The 14,283-nt window shown below is 41.5% G+C and overlaps 2 protein-coding genes across 4 annotated transcripts in view; one reads left to right on the forward strand and one right to left on the reverse strand.

Moving 5' to 3' along the window:
- ACYP2 (acylphosphatase 2) overlaps positions 1-6,621 on the reverse strand; it is a 29,104-nt gene extending 22,483 nt beyond the window's left edge. Inside the window, exons 1-4 of one of the 3 annotated variants that reach the window (XM_061989353.1) lie at positions 6,457-6,621; positions 5,291-5,307; positions 3,193-3,302; positions 1,630-1,733 (exon numbers count right to left, since the gene is read on the reverse strand). In XM_061989353.1, coding sequence (XP_061845337.1) covers positions 1,655-1,733; positions 3,193-3,302; positions 5,291-5,307; positions 6,457-6,526 — 276 coding nt within the window. In that variant the 5' untranslated portion in view covers positions 6,527-6,621 and the 3' untranslated portion in view covers positions 1,630-1,654. Of the gene's footprint in view, positions 1-1,629; positions 1,737-3,192; positions 3,303-5,290; positions 5,308-6,456 lie in introns of those variants that run through there. The other 2 variants (XM_061989352.1, XM_061989351.1) reach the window with 2 other exon arrangements.
- A 154-nt stretch (positions 6,622-6,775) lies between these two features.
- Positions 6,776-14,283, forward strand: part of PSME4 (proteasome activator subunit 4) — a 90,231-nt gene continuing 82,723 nt past the window's right edge. The window contains exons 1-3 of the mRNA XM_061989346.1: positions 6,776-6,876; positions 6,978-7,037; positions 8,136-8,217. The gene's annotated coding sequence lies outside the window, so the exon portion shown is untranslated. The remainder of the gene's footprint in view (positions 6,877-6,977; positions 7,038-8,135; positions 8,218-14,283) is intronic.

The raw sequence follows: 14,283 nt of genomic DNA on the forward strand, positions 1-14,283 counted from the left end.
TGCAGATAAATCTTCACATTAAAATATCTAAAAATCAAAATCTGCTCACTCATCCCTTAAATTTCTGGCATTTCAGTGCCACCCTCATGGGAATCCTAGCCTCAGGGAAGTCATCAAATTTAGCAGTTTTCACTGTGATCAAGATTTCACCACCACAGAATGTAAATCAAATAAGGCCTCCCAGCACCACTTCAACAAAAAACTATATTCAATAGTAAGTAAATCATCCAATACAGAATGAAACTTCCTGCACACGCAACAGTCATCAGGCTGCAAACCTTCATACTTACCTGTCATCTTCCACTTCTTTCTGCAAGTGTCACAATGCCCCTGCTACACTGTTACATGCTCCAGAGCAAACGTCATTTTGCTCATCACCACAACTCATCAGAATCACATTTTCTGTTTGCAGGAAAGCAATTACTACCACATTTTGGGACAAAATCCAAGTTTCAGCATACTGCTTAAGAAACTATGTCAGGCTCAGGTAAAAGGGGCTAACTGCTTTCCCCAGCAGGATGTGAAGGAACCAAACCTGTAGCAAACTCTTCTGTGCGACACCTGCAGCAGTAGATGTAGCCTCTGGTTGCCTTCCCACCCCTAATTCTTTAGTTCTAACACAACACATTTCTATATGATTACCCAAGACTCTCCACAGATCATCAGTTTACAGTTTATGATAAACCAAAAGACATTTTCCACTTGCCCCTAAAAAACATTAACAAACCAGAACCACTAGAACTGGTAATACACAATTTGTAAAAGTCCAAGTGCTGCGCCTCCAAAAATCAAGTTATTCTGTGCCTAAAGTTGGAAACTTATGCAAGTGTGAAAATACCTGTTCAAAAGACGCTGTGCAAACCATTCTTAAAAGATTTATAGAATACATTGTTGCAGTGTTTGAAAGAGCACTCACCTTTCTTGAAAGGAAATATTTCTTGAAATACCTGACAACATTGATTCATGCACTGTATTTATCTGAAAAGTGTTCCATTTGTTTGAACATACAAGATCTCCAGATTTTTAAGGAGTGTCCTACACATACAGTCTCTTACAGTAAATACAAACCAGAGCTTGCACAGGAAGCTGATGTCAGAGTATCCTTCTGATATTTCTTCTCGTGATATATATCCTCCTCATTTATCACAGTTTGAATACAAAAGTATGTTTAGGATTACCTGTTTATCTTAATTTGCCATAGCGGAGGGAATCTTCATTTTTATTTAAGATAGCATTTTCAAAAACCCTTGAATCTAGAACACATTATTGTGAATTCCTAGGGAGCATCAAGGAGCATTACAAAAAATGCAGCAAGCTTTGGGAAAAAAACCTTTAAAACTCAAACCTATTTTCATCTCCTATTAACATGTAATAGTAGAGACAAAGGCCTTTCCAAAAAGCTCCCTTTTCATTTGCAAGTTCAACAATTCAATGGCAAAAATAAACTCACTACCTTTTCAATATATCAGAGTACACACAGAGAGCAAGGAAAAGTGAATGGTTTCTCCTTCAGCATTCTACTCGAGGATCTTCAACTTAATCTGTATCACAGTACATATTTCAAAACTGTGCTTCAGCATTGCAACATGGTTCCCATATCAGAGTAGAACATTGATTTCCAGCATGAAATGAAGAGGCCACTCAAAACAATGTTTTATTTGCTCTGGACATCAAACACAACGTACATGAGGAGTTTCAACATCTTCCTGGTTGCAGTCCAGCTTTTACTGACCCTGCTTGTAACAATGAAAAACAAAACCTTTTCATTCCTTTTGAAACAAGCTGTATGCTGTTGTATATATCTTTGTATTCATGTCTTTGAGAACAAGCCTAGTCTTGTCAGTACAATTTTGGAGATATTCTGCAAGATCCCTTATTACACCCAAGCTTTCTGGTATGGGGGTAAGCACAGCTTCATTTAAATGCCACCGGCACAGATAACAGGAAAAACATGGCTAAAACCTCTCTACTCTGCAGTAACCCTAGTTTATGCAAATACAAGAAATACCAGGAGCAAAGCTGTGCTTTCAGTTAAAACTGTTGAATGAGAATAAAACAACTAACTAGAAACTTCGAAATGAAAATGTACTCCTAACAAATAGAACCCAAATGCTGATTTCTCACATGTTCATTTTCTATGTTCTAAATTAACCAGAGTAATGGCACCAACGTACCAAATTCACACAACATTCAGATCGGGCTGTTAGCAAAGGTCTTCCACAAACGAAGACCTGATATAGAAAAATTGTTATTTCTCTGGCTTTGTGAATGTTTGCCAGCCCAAGATAAGCAACCTAATGTTAAGCTCATAAGTAAAAAGCCCCTGCATTAAAAAAAGCATATATAAATCTCTTTACCAGGGAGTGTAACACTATGTCCTCTGCAGAGCCAACTTTGCTTTAATTCTGTTTTGAAGCAATTCCCATATCGGAAAGTACTGGCAGAATTTGTACTGATAATTGCCCATCCATAAGAGATCTTCCAAAGGAAAGTTTCACCATCTCTCCTCCTTTGTGGGGACAATAAACCACTGAAGGATTTTTAACAACTCCTGACAATCTCCCTATAGACACTCGAAAAAACTGATAGCTAGAAGTAACTGAATTGGGCTTTGTGTTTTTTCCAGGCATCATTTCCTCAAAGGAATAGCCTCAAGCTTTTGGAAACTGGCAATTTAATAAAGAAAATCATTACTCATTCTTTTAAAGGCACAAAAATATTGCAAAATGTATTTCCAGACGGTAGAGACTACCAGGCTCTCCTGCAATGCATATTTATGGGTTCCACCTTTTTTTTTTTTAATCAAGAAAACCACATCTGTACCCAGCTTTAGCACAGCTTGAGCAAGAATGTCAAGAAATTCTTTATTCTGTTTCTCAACAGAGGCATTTTGCAGAATTAAAAGCCAGATCTTTGCTTACCTGTAAGGTGCTTTCTTCATTTCACAAGAGAGAAGTCTTAGAGGTATACACTGACAAAGTATGTGACACCAGAAGTTACAGCTGGCTGATGTTACTGCTTTTAAAGCTTAAATGACTTGTTTAAGGCTTAAAAAAACGCATCTCTTCAAAATCAAAACTGATTATTGAGTACTGTTGCATTAGTGGATTATGAATCTACTTGTCACTTTATATTAAAAATGCTTCTGTAAATGACTTTAGTAAGACTAAGAAAAAACAGAAAAATACTTACATTGCATTTACTTTATCTTCTGGGCCCTGAACTTGGCCTGTTACAGTTCCTTGACTGGTATTTTTAACCCAGCCAACCAGTCCTAACTTCCTAGCTTCCTCTTCTGTGTACTGATTTGGAAAATAATGAAAGAGGACAATCAGTGCCAGCACATACACCACATATATACAAATCCCACATCCATTTTTGTGGCTTTAATATCTACACTTAAGATAAAAATCCATGGATGATGCTCATACTCAGGCATTAAGATATTCTTGTCAGCTCTGAAGTTGCAGCAGAAGCAGACAGCTTTTGAAGAATGAGATTTTACATACATATAATAATAAGACTTAATTCCCACTTCCATTTTCACACCTTTTAATACTTTTCTTCAAAAAAATCTTATACAAAAGATGGCTCCAATCAAAATATTAAACTGCTCACAATAAAAGTCACCTTCACTTTCCTCTTTGCTTTATGTACACGCACAGAAATCTTGGAATTGCATCAAGCTTTTTTTTCTTTCATCCACAGAGAGGCTGAGACTTGCTCCCCTTATTTTAGGAATTTCTGAAACAGATTTGATTACAAAAGACTCTACTAATCCCACATCATTCCCTTGTATCTATTCTATTCCTTTCCATAGCTCCTATCACTGCTTATTTGTCTTTTCAACGATCACAGTGCCTATACTCATTAAATATGCTACATGTACAAGCTTCATAGTCCAGTTTCATTCAAAATTCCTTCCACTTGACTTGTACTTTTTAAATTTTACCCCCAGATGCTGCATTACTACTAACAAATAGCAGCAAAGGTCACAAATTTGCCCCTGAACATTGAAGAAAACTTGTTTTGCAGAAATCCATTAATGTTTTATTCTGTGTGGGACAATAAAAATACTGTTAGCCAATATATGGTACTTCATTAACATCAAATTTGTTTACATTAAAGGTACCTCCTCTCTTTTGCTTCTTTTGATTTTATTTTGTGTTACAGGACATCAACAGACTAAGGGCTCCAATAACAAGATCTGAGATTTAATACATTTATATGGGAAACAGTCAAAAAACAGAGTATGTGCAGTCATTCCTAAAACAGTACACAGGTATTAAATGTGCACATTGTATTATCAGCCTCTTCAGAAACTTATCCTTATGGCCACAGCCAATCCTCAGGTCAATATGACAGCAGTCCAAAAGACAAAGCAAATTCTGGTGTAATTTGGCCCATGAAAAGGTGTTGCTAACTATGAAGAGTATTTTTCAAGGTGATTTTGAGCAGCTTCTCTATATAAACTTTTTCAAAAGCATAAAAAAAGAAGCTGACTGGCACTGCAGTGTCTGTTCACATGGCTCCAGGTCAGCTCAAAACAAGGCAGAGCAAGTTTACATCTGCCTACAACAAAATGCATGGACATACACTTTCCATTTTATAGAATTAGTGAATTCAAGACATACTACATTGTAGTCCTCTATCTTCAATTTTGCACTATTTCACAACACATATGAGCTACAGATAAAAACTTTTAGGTCTAATATTAAAGCATGGACCATTATTTTCAGATAAAAACCTGTTCTTATTTGAAACATCCTCTTGTTTCTTGGGTTTATGTGACATGCAAAACTACCTGCTGCATCTTCAGAGCTGGTGGAGATGTTTGGCTGGGATAGGAGTCGCAGCCTGCATGCTTGTAGCACATTGTTACAAGGAAACAAATCTTCTTCAAATACCAGTACTACAATTGCTATTTCAAAAATTAAACTGGAACATATTGTTTCAAAAGCTAAGATAAAGATCTTGAGACATAAACTTCCTAAACATTAACATGTTTCAATGCTCTTGTGGCTCTTCTATCACAAGTAACACAAACCCAATATTTAGGCACTATACAAACAAGCAACACGTTAGTAAGCGTTTAAAAATCAATTTTAATACAACAGTAAAATAGAACTTTCCCCCCCCCCTCCTAAATTCACTTGCAATACTCAACAGCCTATCCTAGAACTCAAAGTTCAGGTTGGATACATTTATACTCCACAGACCTGCTGCCGTATTTTTAGCACTGGAAATACTATACTGTAAAGTAGATCGGGTAAATCAGACATTGCCTTACCATCCTGAAACAAACACCTAAAAGAGAAAGACAAAGACATTAATTTGTGGGAATACCACTTCTACGAATTTCATTTAATATAATGTTACAACAGAAGTCGTTGTGCACTTTTATTAACGTGAATTTCAGAGAGCATTGGGCAAACTCTACAGAACTCGGCTGCGAGCTGTCCGTGAGCCTCCCCTTAGGCAAAATACTCTCCTAACTAACGCAATCTGCGTATGTAGTTTTCTTTAGCCGAGATGCCGCAATACCGAATTGCCCTGACTTCAGTTTTCGGTTTAAGATGAAGGGGAAGGTAGGGGGGGAACATTCCCACACGACGGCGCTCACGGAAAGCGCATGTAACGAAAAGCACATTCGACAGAGCAGCCCAGGCTCTGTCAGGGCAACTGGGGAGCGTATTTACATTCCGTTCAATTCGGGTGTTATTGTCTCCTTACGGCTAGAAACGGCCGCCGCTCCCCTCCCGCCCCAATCGCCTCAGGCCCATCCCGCCTCGCCTGGCTCCGCGCGCACGCGCGTGCCGCCACAGCCGCGCGCCATTTTGCTTCGCCGCCTCAGCGCGGCGCCCGTCACCGCCTGCCTGCCCTCACCGCCCTGCCTAGCCTCCCCTCACCGCCCTGCCTAGCCTCCCCTCACCGCCCTGCCTAGCCTCCCCTCACCGCCCTGCCTAGCCTCCCCTCACCGCCCTGCCTAGCCTCCCCTCACCGCCCGGCCTGCCTGCCTCCCCTCACCGCCCTGCCTAGCCTCCCCTCACCGCCCGGCCGGCCTAGCCTCCCCTCACCGCCCGGCCGGCCTGCCTGCCTCCCCTCACCGCCCGGCCGGCCTGCCTGCCTCCCCTCACCGCCCGGCCGGCCTGCCTGGCCTCCCCTCACCGCCCTGCCTAGCCTCCCCTCACCGCCCGGCCGGCCTAGCCTCCCCTCACCGCCCGGCCTGCCTCCCCTCACCGCCCTGCCTGGCCTCCCCTCACCGCCCTGCCTGGCCTCCCCTCACCGCCCTGCCTGGCCTCCCCTCACCGCCCGGCCTAGCCTCCCCTCACCGCCCGCCTTCCTTCCCTCACCGCCCGCCTTCCTTCCCTCACCGCCCGCCTTCCTTCCCTCACCGCCCGCCTTCCTTCCCTCACCGCCCGCCTTCCTTCCCTCAGCCCTTGAGCCCGGCTTTACCTTGCACTCGTCCAAACACTTCGTAATCCACCGACTTGAGCGCGCCGGAGGCTTTCGCCAGCGCGGACATGGCGGCGGCTGCCGTGGAGTAGTATGTTGCTCTTTAAGCCGCGGCCGAGCGGAGCCGCCGCGCTCCGTCCTCCTCCTCCTCCTCCTCCCCCCCGTCCCAGACGGGAGCGCGCGAGGCTCAAGCTTCCCGCGGGAGCGGCCGCGGGGTCACGCGCACGACGCCTCAGCTGCCCCCTGGCTGTGGGCGGGAAAAGCTGCCCTTGAGGGCAAAACCCGTTTCCGGTGTGAGGGCAAACCTCATTTCCGCCCTGAGGGTAAACCTGTTCCCGCCCCGAGGGCCGCGTCGCCAGAGCCTCGAGGGGAGCCATTCTCCACAGAATGCAGCAGAGGCAGCTACTGGCGTGTCCTGAGGTACTTATTAGGCTCTCATAAACGCATCTTCCCCTCAGGTATTTGAGGTTAGAAGCATGCTGAGGGAGCAAAGGTCTGAAGGAGTCTGTCTCTTGTTTTAGGGTTGGTGCCTCAGGTGTGTATACCCAGCTGGGTTCCCCCCTCGAGCGTCTGGCACACAGGTAACCAGCTTTAGCCTTTTTTCAGGCATTTTGAGGAATCACTAAAGCAAAAAAGCCGTATTTTTGCACATAGCTGAACGGAGGTAATTTTGGCTGATAAGGTGGAAAGAAAAGTAGTTGGAAACTAAACCATTAAAAACCCGCCAAACTTTATCTTGGGCGTCCCTCCCAGGCATGGCTGCCTGCCCGACTTCTCTCATCTCTCCACATTACTTAAGCCTTCACACAGGTTTTTAAAAAGCTCCTTTCTCTTTGCTGTTGAACCATTGTGCTGAGGCAAATACCGAAGCCAACAGGGGGCAGCAGCTCCTCAGCTGGAGCAGTGGGCCTGGACGATAAATAGCTCACCTCATGCTAACTTTTCACCAGTGGTTTCTATTAGTGCTTATGTTTTCATTTATAAACCTTGCCAGAAGCGTTGGCATGTGATTTCTTTTATTTAGATGGTACATTTGTAGAAGTACATGCCAGAAATTGGTTGCTTAGCAGGCTGAATTGCCAACCAAACAACACAAAGGTTTTTCTTCTGGAATGTTCTATGTCTGCTTACACTTTTAACTTCCTCCTGCCCCAGTATTTGCTTTTTCTAAAAAAGTGTGTCTTCGGGCATATTTCTACACTAGAAACAGCAATTAACCAAACTTAGAAGATGAACTCAGCCTTCTCTTACTTGCCAAGAGATAAAGGTAGGTTAACTGAGACATTACAGTGAAAGTCTCATAGTTTTGTTTGCTCTCTCTCCATTAAAGAATTCCCTCCTGCATACCACTTTGTGTCCTAGCAGTAACGCAGCATAACCCGAGTTGTTTACATGTTTGGATCTCAAGACTAGAGCAGTGTTAAAAATAGATCAAGACCTAAAAAAAACCACCCCAAAACTACTCTTCTGACACACATTTAACTGCGAAACAAACATTCAATGTGGTGCAAAACAAAATTACTGACATAGAATCAGAAAACTTCCAGTATCATAGGGAATGGGAACACAATGGGCAGAGTTTCATCATTTGCTTTAACTTTATTAAACCAAACCCTTGCATTATACTGGAGTCATATGTCTGTCTACTGTGGAACTAGCACCATTTTGTTTTTCAACAGGACAATTTTGCAGAAAGGCATAGAATGCAGTACAGGTCCTCTGCCCTTTGCTGCCATCTATCAGCAGTGAAGATCAAGACAGGTAAAAAATACCTTTACAATAGCAGCCTATTTACAGTGTAAACCATCATAACACAAGCCTTGAAACCAGAGCTTGTTCTGGTACTGATTACACTTTGCTATCTGCAGACTGAAACTTTTTGAAGTCTTTATCTTGTCCAAGTGCGAGGTAAGAGATGGCTTCATTGCACATTAGAGGAGCCTTAGTCTGCCTTCTATCAGTGTATGACATAAAATAATGGTTTGGTGCAGAACTGATGAATTACAGATGTTGTAATCATGCATAAATAAACACTAAGCTTCTTTCTATAAGCTTTAACACGAAACAAGGAAGTGTTGCTGTCCTGTAAGGGCTTTGTGAGTACCATGAGTCAGCATATTTAAAGGAAATTAAAAATGGAGCGGAATGGTTGTAAAAGTGTCAACTGAAGTGAAGGTTTAAGCTTTATATACATTTCATATGGTGTACTCTTAGAGAGTCTAAGCACTCTGTAGAAAAGTGTACAAAAAGGGTGTCTGTTGAAGAGAGAACATCTGGATGTAAGTTAAGCCAAAAATCAAAGTAGTGTTTGGCAAAAATTAAGGTCTTACTCTCTTCATCTGCATCGTAAAAAATGACTTTGTACTGTAGAACTGCAAAACCTGAAACTTAACCGTATCAGCCTCATAAAATATCTGATCTACCTGGCTACTTCTGTTGTTATTCTTACTGTGTTACATAGAGAAAAATGTTAACAGAAGGGTTGAAAGAAGTGCTGCGTTCAGTTTTGAAAGAAGACTTGGTTACCCTTGTGGAAAAACAAAAATGAAAGGTGGTGGAAGTGATAACCTGTGGACAAAATGACTGCTAAAATATTTGCTTGGTGGTTAACTGACAAAATAGATCAATGTACAGTATGGTCATAGCACAGGCAGGTGAGCTGGTTACACATTTGTCTCCTGATGCATTCATAATGGAAGATCCAAACCCAGCAATGTGATCTGTGTGGGAGGACGCACAAACCTGTGCAGCGGCCCACTTAAGCAAGAGGAGTGTTGTGCAGAGGAAGGGTCATGTCTATACAGATCAGGTTGCAGGACTGCAGCCAAACTTTGTGTGGATGGGACCTAAATTTGTCCCTCTCCTGCCCTAAAATCAGTCTGCTTACATGAAGTAACACAAGTTATATGTTGACAGATAAAAAAATGGAGAACCCATTATTTTACTGTGGCTAGACTGGACTGTAGGGTTTGTGTTAGTTTATGCTTTTTTAAACAGTTATTCTGAGAGTCTTTATGCAGAAGAACCACATTCTTGTACAGCAAATTGCATGGAAGGCTTTTTGTTTTATTAAAGCTTTAATTCACACCTGAATCTAGGACATGGAGGCCTATCAACTGTATTTTGCTTTGAAATGTGCTTTTGAGTTAAAGCCGTAATCCCCAAAGTTCTTTCGTTCATGATCCTATTCACAGTGCTGTAATTTTGACGTCATATCTAGAGATGAGTATTTGATAAAACTAAACTTCTGTCCACTTTTTATTTATTTTTTTTTATCATTGCCATGTCAAAGTTCCTAGTTTGCTTAACACTCCTCCACATAAAGATCTAAGGCAATAAATCACTGAACCTCCACCAACAAAACTATGTGAAAATAAAGTTCAGACTTTTTTGGTCTAAATTAAGCTTTTAAAACTATTTTTGCTGAAATACAAAAAGAAAGCATCTTCAGGTAAATCAGTTCTAGGTCATAGTAGTAAAAATTTCAATCTGAAAACATAATAAGGAACTAAACCACAAGGTAAGAGTAAATCCTTCTTATGAGGAAATCAGCCCTGAAGACTTGCATCATCATGGCAAAGCTCTCTTAAATCAAAGTGTTGGTAAATAAAACATGAGAATGTGAACTGATGTCTTCTCTAGCAAAAAAATCCATCTCAAGCAAAAATGTGACTGATAAAGTTATGTTATTGACTTCTCAAGCCTAAGAATCTGAGAGTGAAATTTGGGGGTGAAGTAAGTCAGTCCTACAGTAGCACAATGAATCGAGAAAGCCCTGGCTTGGTGATGAAATCAAACCACAAGGCCACCTACTATGGATCCTGCAAGGATTTCAGTTCGCTGGCTGTAATTTGATTGCAGAAAGTAAGTTGACTTCATAAGAAGCTTGTGAACAAAGGAACAATTTAGCCATAGTAATATTTTTGTTTTGTGAATCCAAGACCTGGGAGTTTTATGCCAGTTGGGTTAGATCCTAAATGTAATGACATGCAAAGTCAGTGTCATTCAGGGAAATGTTTATTCTGCGTGGGACAGAATGCTGACGTTCTTTAACTTAGCAAGCTCTTCTTTTGGCATTGTCTTGTGATGTGTTTTACCTGGATGGTTATTTAATGATCTGAAATGTTATGCTTCCTGTGTTTTTGCTGGAGACATCGGGGAAAGACAGAAAGTGTGAAAGGATTGGGACTCGGTGAAGGGAAGCTCGGGCCGTCTTCTTACATTTAGAAGGAGCACATTAGAAGTCTGAGTCACATGGTTTGATAGGAAAGCAGACATTTTATCTGATGTTTCATTTATGAAATACCCATTCATGGGAAGCACATTAAAATTTGGGGGAACATCATCTGAGAGGCTGCTGATGGTTATTTTTTTTCTTCTGACGCCACACGCTGAGGAGGAGGAGACACAGTCATTTGAGGCAGTTAGCTCTTTATTCCCATTGAAATAGACAAAATTTAAACATCACCCTTCCCACAGCCACTAGAACAATGATGTCAGATTTTGTGGAGGATTTAGGGCTGTACAAAAGATGTAAGAAAGCACAAAAGAGTGTGGGTTGGTAAAGGAATGGTTTCTAATGGAGGTGGGTTGACAGCTATTAAATTTTGGAGTTGTGCAAAACTGTTTGATTCATTCTCATTAACTGCACTAGCCCACTATTTCTTCTCAAAGGCAATGAGGAGAAACTCTAATTAGTATTTCGGAATCTTGAAATGTATTATTGCAGCCTGTGTCATCAAGCCTTTCAGTCAGGTCTCGCTGAGTTGATTACTGCTTCCATTCTTGGAACTGGATAACTTCAAAAGCTTCAGTTACAATTTGTATTGAAATAGACAAAGCGAGCTATCTGGTATTTTTACAGGGACATCCAAGAACCAGTGGTGACCAAGCAACTGGTGTTGATGGGAGAGGGTTTGGGGGGGTTGAAACAGCCTCTTAGATTTAGCAATAAAATATTGTCATATTGTCATTTTGATTGAGATGTTCTCTGGGAAAGTGAAATGTCTCTTCTAAACACTTCTTTTAAGTTCCCATAATACTGCTTTATTATTCTGCTGGAAAATTAAATGGTAAATTAGTCATATCAATGAAAAGATGTTGATACGTTCATCTAGTTAAGGTAAAAAGAGAAAGCAAGAAAGGCATTAAATGCATAGATAACTGTCTATATTGTAACACATGAAAACTCCTAGATGGCTTCAGGTGGTTCTTCTGTTCCTTATTCATAGTGCTCCGGTAGAGGACCTTGTACTGATAAGAGTAATCTGATAAGAATAACAATTCTCCCCTGAAGAAGTGATGTTTATGTACTCTTTATGTCTCTATACCTGGCAACTTCCCATACATTTCTCCCAAGTTTGAGCCTACTGGCAAGCTCCAGTCAAAAGAGTGACACATGTTTCAAAGATATTAGCTTGGTGAAAGCAGCATCTGGATGAAGGGAGCTGCTCTTTTTGCCTCTGAATGGTGGGATGAGGCTCTAGAAATACGTATCACGTGATCTATATGCAGCAGGCAAGACCTAACATGCCAAAGGTAATGAAACACACCTCTGCACTGGGGCCTTCTGTGCCCTTTTTTTTGTCCAAACTAGACAGGGTTTATACATGCACAAAAAAAAGGTTGCTACTGTCAGACCTGTACTTACACTACTTTGATGTCATATTCCCCATCCAACCTAGGAAAACAAACGGTTCTGATGAAGTAGGAGGAATCAGCTTGATTTATGTAGCAAGAATTCATGTTTTGAAGCAGCTTGAATGCTTTCCAGAAATCAGTGACGATGTGGGAAAGGGTGATCTGGTTGATAGTGTTTGGATTTTTAAAAAGCTTTTGACAAAATCCCACATTAGATTACTCTCAGCGGTAAAAGCTACTGCAAAGAACTACAGAAGTATCTTATTACACTAAATGAGTGGACATTAAAATGTCAGACAAAATTTATTGTTACTAAAATGATGTGCTGAGCCAAAGGACACCAAACTGTGCAAACACAGCAGTGGTTTCTGCATGAGCCGTTTATCATTGAAGAAAGAGATTCTGGAGTTGCTTTGAACAGTTTTATGAGAAGATCAGCATAACGCTCAGTTAGTGTCAAGAAAAGTCCTTAGAAGCTGTTACATTAAAAGAAAGTAAACCAGAAAATACCCTCAGGTCACTGTGCCAACCCTGGCTGTACCAAATATTCTGATTTATCCATCTCTCTTCTCAAAAGCAACAGAAAAGGCAACAGACAAAATCAGTAAGGAGGATCTGGAACAGCTTCATATGAAGAAATACTAAATAGACTCATTCTCTCCTGTGTCTTCTTGAGGCAGAAGAATATTATTCTGCCCAGGGGATACCACACAGGCCTGTGTAATCATAAATGGTGATCAGACCTCATTATTTCTCACATATGAGAACTCGTGGGCACCAAACAAAATTACCAGGTAACAAGTCAATGACAAATGAACGGGAACAACTTTTCACACTGTGCATGAGTCGGAAATTGCAGTTGCAGAACATTTGTGCCAAAGCATAATGAGCTTAAAAAGCAGATGAATGAGGGGATGAGAACCAATTTAGCATTATTAAACACAACAAAATAGCCTGTGACTCAGGATGTCTATCTGTGAACTGAGGAAAATGGAGAGTACACAGAGGGGAAGTAAAATTGTATGTGTGCCCAGTTCTTAGTCTAGTTCTTAGTTTTAGTCTTGTCACAGGAAACTGTTCTTGCATGTTTCCGCAGCAAAGACTGACTGAGCAAAGACTGAGGTGAGTGTTAAAGAAACTGAAAGCTTTCCTGGAAAAAAGGGAATGTTTGCATGGGCTGGAGAGAGAAAAAGGCACAGAGCCCAGGAATCTAATGAGGAAAAGAGGTCAATGTCTAAGCTTAAAAAAAACAGTCAAAATGAGGGAACCAGGAGGAGATAACAAAGCAGCCCTGCTGGTACCAACCAGTCCCTGCAGAGGCCCTGGAGAGCTGATGGATGCTAGCCCATGTTTTGTGCACAGCCTCTGGTACACAGGGCTGATGCCTGTTACAGGCGTTCCCATGGCCAACAGTGTAAGCGCTGCCGCTGATGCTGGGATCAGAAAGTGATCCCTACTTGGTAACACCTCTGGTACCCCCACATGACTCCAATTCCCCTTTCTCCCAGCTTCCCATTTCAAAATGCCCTGCATTTTGGAGGTGTTCATTTGCTGGGGATAACCAGAGTGACTGACCCAGTTTCTTCTAATTTCAGCGCCTGTCAGGCCTCCTGATACCATTCCAGATGCTGTTGACCAATCATTTACTGTCTTTCCCAGGCAAAGAGGGCTGGGATCTCTAAGGACAACCATTATTCCAATCACGCCTCATCAGACCTTTGCCAGATTAATTCCTAGCATGGTTATAGGATTTGAGCATGCATTTGCCACAGCCAAGAAAGCATGAATTGGATTCCTTATCCATCCATTGCAATGGTACTGAAAAAAGAAAACACATGGGGGTTGTAGATAGTGGTATCACTATCTGTCTGAGGAAATAACAGTTAACGCCTACTATATTGTCCTGCAGAGCTCTCTTTTGAGATTACAAGCTATCTATTCTGCTCTTTTTGTTCAAGACATTCTCACTTCAGTTTTTTAAGACTCCATAGTTCTTTCACCCAGTTCCTGGTACTTCACCCAGCAGAAGGGCAGCTTCTGTCTTTATACTAAATATGGCTTGGTTTTCCACTGGGCTTAGTCTTTTAGTTACAATACACAGATGTGGCAAAAGCCACTTTTCCCTCTCCATAGGGTTTCTCTGAAATCAAAAGTCCTATTGTGTTCCCTGATTAGAACATTCCTCCT

Source organism: Colius striatus, chromosome 2 (assembly GCF_028858725.1).
Source record: "Colius striatus isolate bColStr4 chromosome 2, bColStr4.1.hap1, whole genome shotgun sequence".
Lineage (NCBI taxonomy): Eukaryota > Metazoa > Chordata > Aves > Coliiformes > Coliidae > Colius > Colius striatus.